General features: G+C 32.6%; 1 protein-coding gene across 7 annotated transcripts; it reads right to left on the minus strand.

The window, feature by feature from the left end:
• Positions 1-360: 360 nt before the first annotated feature.
• Positions 361-14,554, minus strand: LOC131937372 (uncharacterized). 7 transcript variants are annotated; one of them, XM_059294753.1, is made up of 15 exons: positions 13,740-13,913; positions 12,226-12,301; positions 9,034-9,227; positions 8,847-8,922; positions 8,597-8,708; positions 8,082-8,406; positions 7,580-7,903; positions 6,628-6,913; positions 6,310-6,434; positions 5,129-5,350; positions 3,615-3,709; positions 3,228-3,284; positions 2,337-2,393; positions 1,958-2,107; positions 361-694 (listed from the first exon to the last, which is right to left on the minus strand). In XM_059294753.1, exons 3-15 carry the CDS (start codon positions 9,184-9,186, stop codon positions 439-441), a joined length of 2,238 nt encoding a protein of 745 aa, XP_059150736.1. In that variant the 5' UTR covers positions 9,187-9,227; positions 12,226-12,301; positions 13,740-13,913; the 3' UTR covers positions 361-438. The 7 variants fall into 7 exon arrangements, with proteins under 7 accessions (XP_059150736.1, XP_059150739.1, XP_059150735.1 ...); XM_059294756.1 differs by lacking the exon at positions 13,740-13,913 and adding an exon at positions 12,986-13,351; XM_059294752.1 differs by lacking the exons at positions 12,226-12,301; positions 13,740-13,913 and adding an exon at positions 14,425-14,554.
• Between the last annotated feature and the right edge of the window lie 204 nt (positions 14,555-14,758).

Below are 14,758 nucleotides of genomic sequence, written 5' to 3' on the forward strand. Positions count from 1 at the left end.
ATCATTCTTGCTGGAATATAGAGCTAATCAGTTCTCCATCCTGAGATATTCTCTCTAAGCTGGCTCAATCAGTGACACAACTAGATATCTGCCTCAAATTTACGGTCACAGCTATGCAGTTTCTTCCAGCCCCCCCCCCCCCCAAACAGAATGAAATTTATATAGAAAATATAGTGTCCCCCCCCCCCCCCCAAGAAAAAAGTCTGGAAGAAACACTGGCTATGCATCATCTCGTGGCCACTTCTTAAGCTTTAGCCTTAAGGATTGATTTTAATGTAGTGTCTCTCTGGCTTGCATAAGGTGTTAGTACATACAGCACAAACATAGAAATAAAGCAGGCTAAAAGAGAATCTTCTGGCAAGAAAAGTTGGCCAACTCTTTTTATTTATTACAACAATATGTCAAAATGAAAAAAGACAACCAGAACAAAATTAAAATTTACATGAATGAAGGAATAAACTCTAAGGGGTCCAATGGTTTCACATCATCAAGGTCTTGACTCAATGTACCATATCTCTCTTCATCACAGTTTTGCACTTCCAAGTTTGCTAATGTGGACATGGTGGATTTTTCCTGTGGAGCCAACTTTGTCCACATGTGTGCCACTTTAGCAGCCACGGTTTGAGAGTCAAGATCATGGGATCCTAGTTTATCTTTCAGCTGCTGACTCACTTGACGATAGTAAAAGTAGAATCTGTTCAAGAGAGACAAACAAATAATTTAGAAAGTCAAAATATTGCGTTTTTTTTTGGGGGCAAATTCAAGACTTAATACAGATAATGCTTTCGTGACATAAACAAAACAAAAATTAATTTAATTATAGTATAGATAGTTGGTACATTTATTTTAGGTAACAGTTAAAATATTCTATTAACATTTTTTAAAAAATTAAAGCTATTGAAAGTTATGATTGTTTAAAGCTCTGCAAACCTTGGAATTTAAACTGAACCCACTTCCCATTGAGCTGTAATTCAGCACAATGGTAGATCTTAGATCACAACACATTTGTTAAATTTTTTAAAATCAAATTAGACAAACTAATTTAATAAAAGCCTTTAATTTAAAATTGCTATATTCAAGAATTAAAGGGGAGATAACAAGATGACATCATCGCAGCGAGGTTTTCTTGCTCTCTGTCACAGACTATCAAAAATGAAGAATGAATTGTATGTAAAACTTTATTTGATGATGCGAACAGTACAGTATCTTTCTTGACCAGGAATTGCCTGTGTAGCGCGCATCTAAGAAGACTGTAGCGCCAACATATGTGCTGCATAAATTACTGGCTACGGCCGTCGCTTCTCTATCCCCTCTAAGGCTAAGCCTTTGGTTTATATACCCCACCCCCGAGTATCTCGGTTGAGACCCTGCTCTTGGCGCAAATTCTAGCGCTTACTTGTGAAAATTTCCCCTACTTTTGTGCTAACCTACCTCAAATAACTCTATTTAAAACTTACTGCGATCTCCTAAAATTCTAGCAATCCTATCAATCCTTTACAATGATATAAATTATATCAAGCATCAATGTGGTTCATAAACGAAAATACCTACAACATGCAAATAATGTGAAAATATCACATACACATTAAATTGGATTTCCATAATATTGGCTTGGTCCTAAATATCACTAAGACATTCTAATTAAAGAGCTATCTTGGCTTAATAGTTCAACAAATTTTCATGCTGTATTAACAAGTATTTATTAAGATACTAATTTTTCTTCTTGCCCTTCTAAGAACAATTGACTCATTCCTAACAAATTCACTACAGGTGTTGCAAAGAGAAAATGGATAGGCCTTCACTCAGAGTCAACCAACACAATGCTGGTTAACTGGCCCAAAATCTTGCAGTTTCTAGATTTTTTTAGTCTGGAACTCTTTTTTTTCCTTCAAAACTTTCCAGATGGCATACAAAAAGGAAACATAAAAGTTAGGTAGTTAATTAACGAGATGCCTACCCATCAAAATCTGAGGAATCAGTAGCAAGTGATTCATTATTAGACTGTGCCATCTCTTCATCCAGTTTGTCATTTAAAATGGTCAGCTCCAGCTGAGGTACTACATGACTGTCATCTACATTTTGAGAGCCACTGGAACAGTTGTATAACCTACAGACAAATTGAACCAACATTAAGAGCCTTTTTTTTAGCCAACACTGAATTATTTTTTAACATTAGGTGTTTTATTGTAAGTTAGCATAGTAAGATCAAGGAAATAATACATTATAACTATTTTTGAAGTCGTAAATGTTAAAATGGTTGTATTTCCTGCTTCTAGTTTTTAGATTTACTTCATTTGTTTGCACTACAATCCAATGTAAGAATAATTGTAATATACCTTTCAAGCCTTCTACGACATTTAGGTTGTGATTTTGATGTTTCAGGGGACACAAACCTGAAAAAAAGGGGCAATTTAAAAAATACAGAACACTATTCAGTTGCTACATCTAAACACTTATGCAATGCTTCTGTTAATATGTGATGCTCCCAGAAGTTGATAATATTCTCTATATTTACTGTTTTGTTTGTCAGAATCAATGTTTTAATAATTGTATCTTTGTCCCATGATCATTATTAGTTTAAGTTGAGTTTACTTCTTGTAGTTTTTACATCATTTTTTTGTTTTGTTTTATAAAAGCATTGGCAAAATAGAATTTAAAAAAAAATAGGAAACCTATTCAGCTGCTAGACAGTTATGCTTGTGTACAAAGTATTTTTCTAATTGATGATTTTGGTAAAAAATTATTTAAAAAATTGTATCAATTATTTTCCTAACAAGTGTAATTTCCCTGTCATATGCTACTCATTAGTTTTTCTTGTTTGAATATTTTCCAAGCCTTCAATTATGATTAGTTTGTAATTTGTTTTACATAAACGGCAAAAGCTGTGATTGAGTTTACTTTTAGCTATGCAGGTACTTAAAAAAACCAGGGGCAAATATTAATATCCTTTTCAATCATTCTTGCACCAGGTTTTTTAAATCTCCTTTGTTGTAAACATTTTTGTGGCACTTACTTTTTTTACTCTAGTGGGTTGCTAGCCCAATGCAGAAACCACACTAAACTAAATTAATTAGGCTGAAACCTGTTGGCTTGACCCAACTGCCAGTATACCCCAGCACTGCACCTAGGTAGGTTCTGTGTGGAGCTATATTTTAAAATCTCTGACAACTTGGCCGCTACACAACCTTTACACTGACTACTGTGAACTTGTTTCAAGGGTTACTTACAATTTTCTCTTGTATGTTCCTTCCTGTTGTTTTTGTTTCTTATGTTGTGCTGGAGTTCTGTGATCAGATATTTATTTTACATATATCCTTTAAATGCTTTTATGGGTTAAGCATTGATGATAAATTGTTAAACATAGATGATACATTAAAAGGTTACAAATTTTAAAAATTAGCAGTTCACATATTTAGAGATATATTATAAGTGTTATTTTCTTGAAACATCAAAGTTGACTTGTAAAGTATATTTAAATTATAGGAATATAACTGCCAACTAATTATGCAATTGTGGATTCTCAGCAATAAAAAAAAAATATAGAAAATAGTAGATTTTAAAATGCTAAAAAAAACTATCAGTGCCAAAGATTCCTTGTGTAATGTGAGACTTACATTTCATTGTGATTTTCTTCCTCTTCATCTATGGCATCCATTGTCTCTAAACACAGAAGGCTGTCTTCTAAACCTGTACTGTTATTCAGGTAGCTCTGTTTAGTATAAACAAATTTAGTTTAATTTTATTTTCATAGGTATTAATCTTTGTCAGCAACATGTTAGCAGTCAAAATACTTATTAATCTTGAGATGTAACTGAGCACCTAAAACTAATACTGAGCTTTTCCCTATGCTGTAACATGGGGGGGGGGGGGGGTGGTGTTGGTTTAGGACTTTTGTTACCAGTGTGATGAGATAGGACCAATTTAGCAATGCATTTTTCGTGTGGATATTAGACATGTTTAAAAACAACTCAGCCCTAATAATCAATGGTTGGCAAATTAGTCTTATTTAATTAAAATAATCCCAGTTGTATTAATCTCTTTTTAATAACTCCTTTTAACCTTTGTCAAAAATGTTAACAAAAGTGTCCAATCTAAGAATAATTTTTTTACCTAAAAATAATCTATTTAGATAATTACATATAACATAAATATTCAAATAACAATAGAAACATCAAGAAAAATCATTATATCTGGAAAAGTCAGGCATAGGCAGGAACATAATAATAATATAATAATGGCTCCATGTTCTAATAATAAACCATTGGATGGTTATGCCTCAGAAATCCAAGCACAAGATATGAGCAGCAAGTTGAGAAGAGCTAGATGTTGTTGCCCATGTTACAGACTGCCTCTGGCCACACAGCTGATGGAGCCTAACAAGAGGCATTATCTATATAACTTAGCATCAGCTTAGCTGCAGGAGCTGCCTAAAGGAAACCTGAAGTGCTGATCCTGTTGATTAAGGGCTCCACTATTGTTTTAATTTAAAAGTTTTCTGTCTCTCCTAGATGAGTTTTCAGTCCCCAGCTGATCAAGGATTAGAACTTGGGACATTTTGGGTTAGCAGCCCTACCAGGCCAATCTTGACATATAATCTATCAAGTATAAAGTAATCAAGTGTGTTAATTGTAATGTAGGACAAAAGGTGAGCTATGCTCTTTAACAGGATGAACGCAATATGATGAAAACTCAATCATTTCTTGCACCCTTGTAGCTGACAGTTAGACAAGTGAGTTGGCAACAGACATTTACTTCCTTCCCTGTACCTTCCCAGGTTTGTAAACATGAGGGGAGTTTTGTCAGGGGACAATCTACTGCCTTGAGCTGGGTACCAAACTGCTCTATATTAGCATATTATTAAGACAAGGCCCAACATATCTTACTAAATAGCAGATCTAGGGTGAATGGACATTGTTTCTAAAAATCTTGAGTTAAGTCATTTACTCACTTGCCAGATATGTCAAAAATAATGTGCAAACATGCTGTTTTCAACTAACTAATTACATTTTTTAAAATTTTGTAAAAATGTTGGCAAACCAAAGCTATCGTATTTCAATGTTTGACTATGTCAAATAATGAAACAAACTTGGATAAAATATAGCATAAAATATATTGAAAGTGATGCTACCTGACTTCCTATCTTTGAAGAATCAAAAGGGGAGTGTAGGACCTTCCATGGTGAGACAAATGAATCAAGTGGGTTACTTGTCTCACAGTTGGTGTCATCTGGAAGTTTGACAGGTGTGAAGCTTGATGTGGAGACTGGTGATGGCCATCTGTCAGGGCTTAACATGTGGGAACCAAAGATAGAACAAGTTCCCACTGAGGTTGGCTGGATATTGAAGTTAAGCTGCAGACAAATAAATAGCATGGAAATTATAAGTTGGTTTAGACAAAAACATCTGAACAATAAATCAACATCAACTCTATTCTACATTACTAGCCATCAGTACCCATTGCATGTGAATAAAAGGCCTATATATTTTAATGTAATACTTGTTTGAGAAAAATATTTTATAAAAATGTTATTGGTCAAAATGCAATGTGCTTTACTACAAGTTAAACGATATTAGTGACAAAGCAATGAAATAACAAAATAGCTAAAAATACTACACATTTAAAATAATATAGGCTACCGATACCTATTAGAAAACCCAAATTATATACATTATTAGTCAACACAACACCATATTAACTGCACACACTGATTAAGAGACTTAAATGTTTACATTAAAAACCCGGCTGTTCAAATGTATTTGTTGTGTTTTAAAGTAGTTTGTATTACTTTTGGCCCAGAAAATTATATACATTTCATAGCCGTACGTCTTCATAAGTAGATCTATAAATTTAAATCAAATTTGAATGAAATAGTTTATTTCTTCATATTCTAAAATTGGAAGATGATGTCATTAGTTTTGTATACTTTCCGTATTTGAAACATGAGACTTCCTTTCGTATTTGAAACATGAGACTTCATTATTTTATGCATTCTTGTCACAACAATAAACACGTTTCAGGCTGCATAGTCAAAAATGTGTTTCTACATTAGAATATTCCTTTATTTTTATTTACCTTTTTTAAATAAAATTTAGTTTATACATTTAAAACATCCAACATATTATTTTTAACAAAAGTCTGTATCTTTCAGTTCTCCATATATTGCTGAACATACTGATCATATAGCCTAAAATATGCTGCAGACAGAGAGAAAGAAAAAGAGAGAGAGAGAGAAGTGCGCACATGGGATTTTATATATTAGGATTTGAAGTACAATCATATTGATGCAAAATATTACAATAATTCAAATACCCTTTTCCTTGCTGAAACAAATTTTCCAGATCTCCTGTTGGTAAATTCATTATCAGCATTTGAACACAATGATACTTCCAATTTTGGAGAACACATTGAATTTAAAAAAGGATCTCCACTGGTTCCTGTACAAAAAAGTAAATGATTACATTCTCATCAAAGGAAATTAAACAACACAATGTGTACAAAAGAAAACCATGCAATTCTCCTTGAACCCATGTATATCAAACTTGCCTTATTGTAGCTAAAATTTACTGTTGACTATCTTGTAACTATGACAATTTAAAAACATTTATTTAACTGTGATAAAAAACTTACTTGGGGTTTTAAAATCTTTGATTTCCTTCTTTAGTTCTACATGAGGAGAATACCATGGACTGCTAAAAGCACTAGTCTTGGGATCTAATGCACTTGTCTGATTAGTGGACTTGTTATTACAGCCAACATTTTCAACATCTTTTAGCAGACTTGTAAATTCTTCAGTTTCAACTTTGATTAGTTCTTTTTTTATTTCAATACTGTAATCTGATTCACTGCTTACACAAATTAATCCAGGTGGTTTAATTTTCCCAATTTTCTTGGGCGATTTGACAGATGGAACTTCCTGATTAGGGTTGAGAATCAAAAGTTGACAATTAAGGAGAATAGTTTCTAAACAAACCAAAGTAAATTATGTTTAGGGCCAAATAAATAGCTATGTTATAAAAACAAGTGAAATCTATAAACTAAGAGTTACACTATGGTGTTATGTGTCACAGCTGGTTTGGATTAGTCAGTGACTGTAGTAGCTCACTATTTTCCTAGAGTACAGGATGTCCAGGTACAGTATGATCTGATTCAATTAGTACCCCAACCACCTCTTCATTGTGCCCAATCAGCAGACCAAAGGTGCTAAGGTAGCCGCAGGGGAACCATACATACTACAAGTAGGGTAATGTCCCAAGGATATTTAATTTTTTTAATGCCAAAAACCTTTGCTAGAGTGTACTTAATAACTTTCTGGAATTTCATGGTGATCAGGCATAAAAATAGACGGCGATACTTTCATTTTGTAAATATATATATTATATATATATATATATATATATATTATATATATTTTATATATATATATATTTTATATATTTTATATATATATATATATATATATATATATATATATATATTATATATATATTTTATTTATATATATATATATATATATATATATATATAACAAATATTTTGTTTGTGTGTATATATATACATACACACACAATAGTTTACATACCTGATCATTATTATCACTTTCAAGAGCTTTAAGCAAACATGTATATTCTCCTCCTTCAGACAATATATAAAAACCTCCATTACTATTCTCAACTCTGTCCTGCTTATCTATATTAATTGTTTTGTCTTTATTACTTTTTCTCTGTACATCTATTTTATTCAATGAGGATTCAGGTGTTCCAGGTTTCAGACACGGCACAGTTTGAACATTTACTTCTGAAGATGTGTTAGAAAGTCTCTTGGATTCATTTTTATACACATGTAAAGATTTGTTATGAGAGTCTTTTGCATTACTTTGTATGTGTAGTCTTCTTTCACTTTGATGCTAAAAAATATAACACAAGATTATCACTATACAAATTTGCTATGTACAAATTAAAAAAAAATGATCCTATAGTTAGTTCATATAGTATTGATTGCCACCATTTAAAAATCCATCAGACAATCTTCACTTTTGGAATAAAACAATGAGTAAAAAGTCCTGAAAAATAAAGCATGTTTACCTCTTGGTTATGATGCTTATTTAGTCCCAGGTAAGGAAACCGAGGAATGCCCTTGCATAAGGTGGACACAACTTTATTATTATTAGCAGTGACAGCATTTGCTGTAATTATGGTTTGGTGCTTTTCAAATACGTCACCATCAGCAACAGATATATCTCTATTTTCTTCTTCAAGTATGGTTGGACCACTGTTAATATTATCTAAGACAAAATTTTTTTCAGTTGTTTCCTTAACAAATGCCATTAGCTTTGGGTCAGCTTTCATATTGAACACTTCATCTTTTATATCATGTAAAAGATTATAACACCTTCTCCCATGGACTGATCTAAAAGTGAAACAAACTGTTAACTATTAGCAAAATTCAAAGCTTTATTTATAGAAAATTTTGTTTTTAAATTTAGTTTAAAAAATATTCAGCAAAAGGAGTCAACCAAATACATTTTTTAACTTTTAAACAGTTAAAAAAAACAGTTATCTTGAGTCTTGCTTGCAAACAAATGGGAATAAACTCTTACGCATGAAATACTCTTCGTTGTTTTTCTGAAAATTGTGCTCGTAGTTTGTCAAGGGTGCAGTGGGACCAATGAGCTCCTTCTCTCCATAAAACTGCTTTACCTTTATTTCCACCTTAAAAAAAAATTACATTTTCCTTTTCATTTCATTTTTAAACATCTTCTTTTACAGATTACAAAACTTACAACAGAAAATACATTAGTTACAAAAACTTATGAAAAACAAACACTCAAGGGGTAAAAATAAACTTACATTCAACATTTAACAGATAACTAATGGCATCTTCAAGGTCTTTTATATGTTTTTCAGATTCTTGCAAAATCAATGCCTAGGATTGAAGATCATGATAATTTAATACTTAATAAAGATACCCATATTTGAATACAATCATTGTGCCAATGCTTTGACATAATTTAAAAAAATGAAAATTACTTCTCACCTTGGAAATCTTTCTCTTTGATAGGTGTTTAACATTAGGTACAACATACTTAAGAGCATCATAGCAGGTAGCTACACTTGCTCTCCATTTAGCATCACTTTGCCTTCTTTTTGCTCGAAGAGGACTGTATCCTCCATAACGATTTCTATTCATTATTCTGGATATACTTTTACAATACCCAGTTTGATTAGTTTCTACAATAAATATTCAATATAATTATTTTAAATTGATCTAGTGAAATATAGACTACTATACTTTTTACTTAACTGTAGACTTAAGGCTAGTATAGACATCTAGATCTAGATATCTAGAATCAATTTAAAATTAATTATTTAATTAATACGTATGCCTACATAGTTACTCTAGCTTAGTATGTGTAGCATTTGAACAAAGGGAGATAATTTTCATTTTAAAAAAAAAAAACACCTGCCCAGGGCTCTTGACAGATTTTTAAAATTTGTTTTTACCACTGTCTCTTATTAATTTAAAAATTAATATCATATTGATTTCCAATACACAAAGCAATCACATTTTTTTTTCAAAATCTACTGAGGTTCATCTATAACCAAGTGCAATTACTTTTCATTTTATTTTTTATTTTCCTATAAAAAAATTAATTTGAAAACAATATATTATATATGCTCTAAATCAACTTAATTTTAATATATAAACACTTGCCTGCAAACAAAACTATACAAAATGAGTTAAATAAACCACTGTGGGTCTTATTTTATACAGAAATTGTGATTTAATTTTACAAATACATTTCTTATGAATTTTTAAAGATTCAGACCTTTATCGGTCATGTTGTTTTTTCCAATATAATTAATCATAGTAAAAATGTACATTTTTAAAAATAAAGCATACCATCATTCATCAAAGCCTGCACAATTATTAATTCAAATTTACATAAAAGAACCACCCTTGTTTCATAATTTATCATTAGATTTCACAATCTTTTTGCAAACATTTTATAAAGGTAATCTATGGTTTAAGGTGTGTAAAATCGGCAGAGGCTAGTAATGTGCAAAAAGGTTGCTTCATTGTTAAGGCCAAGCCCCCCCCCCCTACAGTTCCCAAAACATATCACTTACTCTTGATGCTCCACAAGATCAAGGTTGAGGGAAACAAGACATTCAAAGATGTGGAGTTGTCGTTTTAAAAACCGTTCCCCAAAGCAGTTATCAACACGATATGTTTGAATGTAGCATCAACTGCTGCATCACTTGTAGGCTTCACGTCTTTATTAGATTACTCCACTAAATTTTGATTCTGTTTCTCCTGCACTAGATAACTGTGGCATTTTTTGAAAATAATATTTTAACTCATGTGATTTTTGAAAATAATGAACACATTCTTTCTGTTCTTTACCTACAGTGAACGCGTCCAGCGCTGGTGAACAGCTGATTGTGTTTACGTCTGGTGTACACCACCGTGGCGGCGGACGTAGGTATCACGTGATTTAGGTCACGTGTTTGCAAGGACTCTATAAGCGTGAGATTCAGGGGAAGCCACTCTAACCTACAGATGGCCGCTTTTTATATAGCAAATCCTGCTCGCAAACACTGCTGTTTAAAGTTAATTTCTTGCCTATATATATAATATGACTAGATTCTCTATATATATTAATGTTATATTGATATATTTATTTAGCCATTGATTTAGGTTTATTATTCATTTATCTGTAAGATTTGACACAAATATATCACAATAACGTGACAATATACTTCTATTAATTAAAGCCTTGACAATGAGGTAACTTTTTCATACATTACTAGCCGCGGGCGATTTTACGTAGCCTACCTAAAACGATAGATTAGATCTAGATCTGGAGTCTACCTAAAATAATAAAAATATCATAATGCTACAAACTACAACAAGTAATCAAGTAAACTAGGCCTACAACTAGATCTACAACCTATTCTACATTCTAGATCTCTAGATAGTAGTACTAGATTCTAGATGTAGTAGATAGATCTAAACTACTAATAATTAGGTACTAGGATAAATTTTGAAAATTGGTTTAATAGGAAAACAACCACTACAGTTAAAAGGAGCAAAAAATTACAATAACAGATCAGTTTTCCTTTTTGATGTAGCTCAAACGGTTAAATAGTTATGATTTTTTTTCGTATTAAAAAATGTGATTTTTTTAACATAGGATTTTTTCCAATTTCTGTGTTAGAGTTTTTTTAAGCGTTTACTAAAATTGTCCTAGCTTGTAAACCATATGGTCAAATTGATTATAATTTTGCAATATCTTTATCTATCATATATGGAAGGATAATAAACAATAAAATTAGAAATTTATGGGCAGAGTTAAACAAAAACAGAAGTAGAACAGGGTACCCCCCCTATTTTTTCATATACAGTGCATTCATAAAATCTCAGTTAAAATTTTAACACTTTGAAAAATTAAGCTCAAACTTGCTGAGAATGATGAGCTATGGATGTGTCAGTTATTACAATCAAAATAATATTCATAACTGAAAAGATTTTTGTTTTAACTGCTACAGAGCTGATAGATTATGCCATTTCGCAAATCCGAAGTCTTGTTGATGTTAAATTCAACATGATGGCAAATTTGAGTTATTAAGCACTTAAGTCTCAAAATTTGTCTGGCTCTAGATGACTCTATTCTCAAACAGAAACAATCAAAATATGTGTTTAAATCTATCTGTTTAACAAAAAATAAGGGGTGGAACAGGGTACACCCCCTATTTTTAAATACTAAATTTGTTCATACACTATTTGTTTAGGCTCAATCTATTTGAATCTAAAGCTAACAACTAACTAAAGTGAAGCTCTAAGATAAGTGTGTTTGATGGTTCTATCTAAATAGTTGACAAATAGGTAAAGGATGGTAAAAATGTAAAATGCTGAGTCATCGACACACCTGACATTGAAAAACTGAGCGCACATATTTAAATTAAAAAAATGAAGGCAAATTAAATCTTTTAGAAATGTAAGGTGTTTTATTCGAATAAATGTAATAAACTTGTTGATATACTTATATATATAGTTTAATTAAAAAAATATGTGTTTCTGCCTATTCGTTAATATATTACATTTCAGGAGAAGTTCAACATTGGTTGGTTTTAAAAGGATATAGTTCATATCACAAATTAATTAGTTTGCCTAAATAAAAGATGAACACATTATTTATATTAATAGTTTTAATTCCTCTTTTACATAGTGTTCCCTCATTAGGCCATATAACTGCTCATCATATTGTAGAGATGTGCTGGTTTAGAAGTGTAGGTTCTATCTGGAAAAGTAAACAGTACAAGTACATTATTTGCCTTCCCATCAAAATAAAAAGGTTTTCTGAATACACCAAATATTTAATGTGTATTGTTATTACAAGACCTTCCTTTCTCCCCCCCCCCCCTCCCCACTACCGTCAATATCAAAACAACGCTCGCCCCAATCGCCGGCGTCAAAACAACGTTCGCCACTATCACCGGCGTCAAAACAACGTTCGCCACTATCGCCGGCGTCAAAACAACGTTCGCCACTATCGCTGGCGTCAAAACAACGTTCGCCACTATCGCCGGCGTCAAAACAACGTTCGCCACTATCGCCGGCGTCAAAACAACGTTCGCCACTATCGCCGGCGTCAAAACAACGTTCGCCACTATCGCCGGCGTCAAAACAACGTTCGCCACTATCGCCGGCGTCAAAACAACGCGCGTCGGCGTCAAAACATTCAAATCCCCGACAAAACCGACATTGATATTCCCGACAAAATCGACACTGATATTCCCGACAAAACCGACACTGAAATCCCCGACAAAACCGCTCATCAATAAGGCACGTGGTCATTAACGCTCACGATAAAACAGCTTTACCGCCCATGCTACAGTGATAACACAAAAACTGCACGGCGCTACAAAGTTTACATTCAAACACATGTGGTGAGAAACTTAAAAATGTAGTAAAGTCTTTGTACCTATCAGCGGGCGAAAAAAAAATTGTCCATAAATGACGTCACCAAGTTGTATCACCCACCGATGTTTACTAAGTTACATTTACTCAACCCTCACGCACGTAGCACATCAGAAAAAGCCAAAACTTGACCTCACTTTCACCCGTAATTCTGTGACGTCAAATAGGACGGTCATTGACCGTTTCCCAGTGAACACAGTTAAAAAAATAAAACACGCTAGGGCCTATACGATTTGTATATATATATATATATATATATATATAAAAACTACAATAATATTAAATAAGTTAACAAATTACACTGTTCCAAATATAAAATAAAAAACAACAAAGTTGATACGCCTATCTTGCCCACAATCTAATACATAATTTCCTAGTTAATGGCCATCTTTACACATGCTTACGCTTAACACCATATGACGTCATGCAATTAGTCAAGCTCCTCCCCCCCCCCCACTCTCTCCCCATCCACAATACAGTAGACCCTACACATCACATAATCATACCCCTCTCGTGTAAGCGTAAAGTATTAAGAAATAAAGAGACCCGACACCTTCCGGTTTTTTACTTTCGCTTTCTAAGTAAGCACTAGACAGCGCTTAACCATACACCCCACTGTGCAGCATATAACTTCTATGAGCTGCATCCAAACTCTTTCAAATTTCAGTATGATAGAGGAAAATGGTGTAGGGACTCTAGCAATCAATAAAAAAAGACATGCGTCCAATAGTTAATTTTAAATAATAAATCAAACTTACCTTATTTTCAATGAAAAACTCCATTTTGAATAATCCATGAAAATAAAAACAAAATATAAAAAACCAGGCAAAGTCCATTTTTAAGTAGAAAAACAATTTTCACATTAAATTTGACCGTTCAATAACGGAGAGGAAAAAAATTTACTAAACCGTCGAATTCGCGTAGCCGCACACGCAAACCTGTCGGTAACGGGAGAAAAAATACGCCGCTCAGCGAGAATCGGGAGGCCAATCCTAGTACCTACTAATAATACATAAGATCTAGTCTAGATCTATATATAATAATATATATATTTATATATTGATATAATACTTAATATATAGTATACTAGTAGTATACTATAGATTCTATACTATATAAATTACTACTTATATCTATTATTTATCTAATGACTAATACTAATACTAATAAATTAATAATAGATCTAGATTCTAGTAGTACTAGAATCTAGATCTAGATCTAGTAGTAGTAGTAGTAGACTAGTCACTAGTGACTAGTAGGAATAGGCATTAGGAGAATATAATTATATTTATATTATTATTAGATCTAGATCTAGATCTTTTAATTTATTCTAGCTAGATTATCTAGACTAAGAAGCAGAATTGAATCTAAGATCTAGATCTAGATTTCTAGGTCTAGATCTCTATAACTAGATTATTTTAGAAGAAAAGAAAATGGCATTACCAAGAATCTAGCCTAGATTCTACTTCTGCTTGAAATTTGCACTTCTGTGAACTTTAGCTCAAATCTCATTGGTTGGCTCAAGCCTAGGCGTCAAAAAGTATTTTCGGCACAAGAAAGGGCTAGATTTCTAGCATTTTATGTAAATTTTTAAATTAGACCTAGGCCTACAGTAGGTGGTTTGACCATATTATTATTAATATCATTAAAATGTGGCTTGATTACAGTGGGGCTTCGGCGCGCCTGATTGAATTTAGTGACTGATTACGGCAGCCTATTGTATCCAGTAGCGGATTTAGGGGTGGGGGGTGGGGCTTAGAGATCTGCAGCCGTCCCC

This window comes from Physella acuta, unplaced genomic scaffold (genome assembly GCF_028476545.2).
Source record: "Physella acuta isolate Inbredline_101_S28 unplaced genomic scaffold, ASM2847654v3 ptg000208l, whole genome shotgun sequence".
NCBI classification, from domain to species: Eukaryota; Metazoa; Mollusca; class Gastropoda; family Physidae; genus Physella; species Physella acuta.

What these genes read in the sequence shown, in the direction of transcription:
- LOC131937372 (XM_059294751.1), bottom strand. An exon ending in CAAAGATTTTAAAACCCCAA is followed by an intron (nt 6,435 to 6,627) that starts GTAAGTTTTTTA and finishes TTTTTTGTACAG; the next exon opens with GAACCAGTGGAGATCCTTTT. An exon ending in GATTCCTCAGATTTTGATGG is followed by an intron (nt 695 to 1,957) that starts GTAGGCATCTCG and finishes TCTCTTGAACAG; the next exon opens with ATTCTACTTTTACTATCGTC.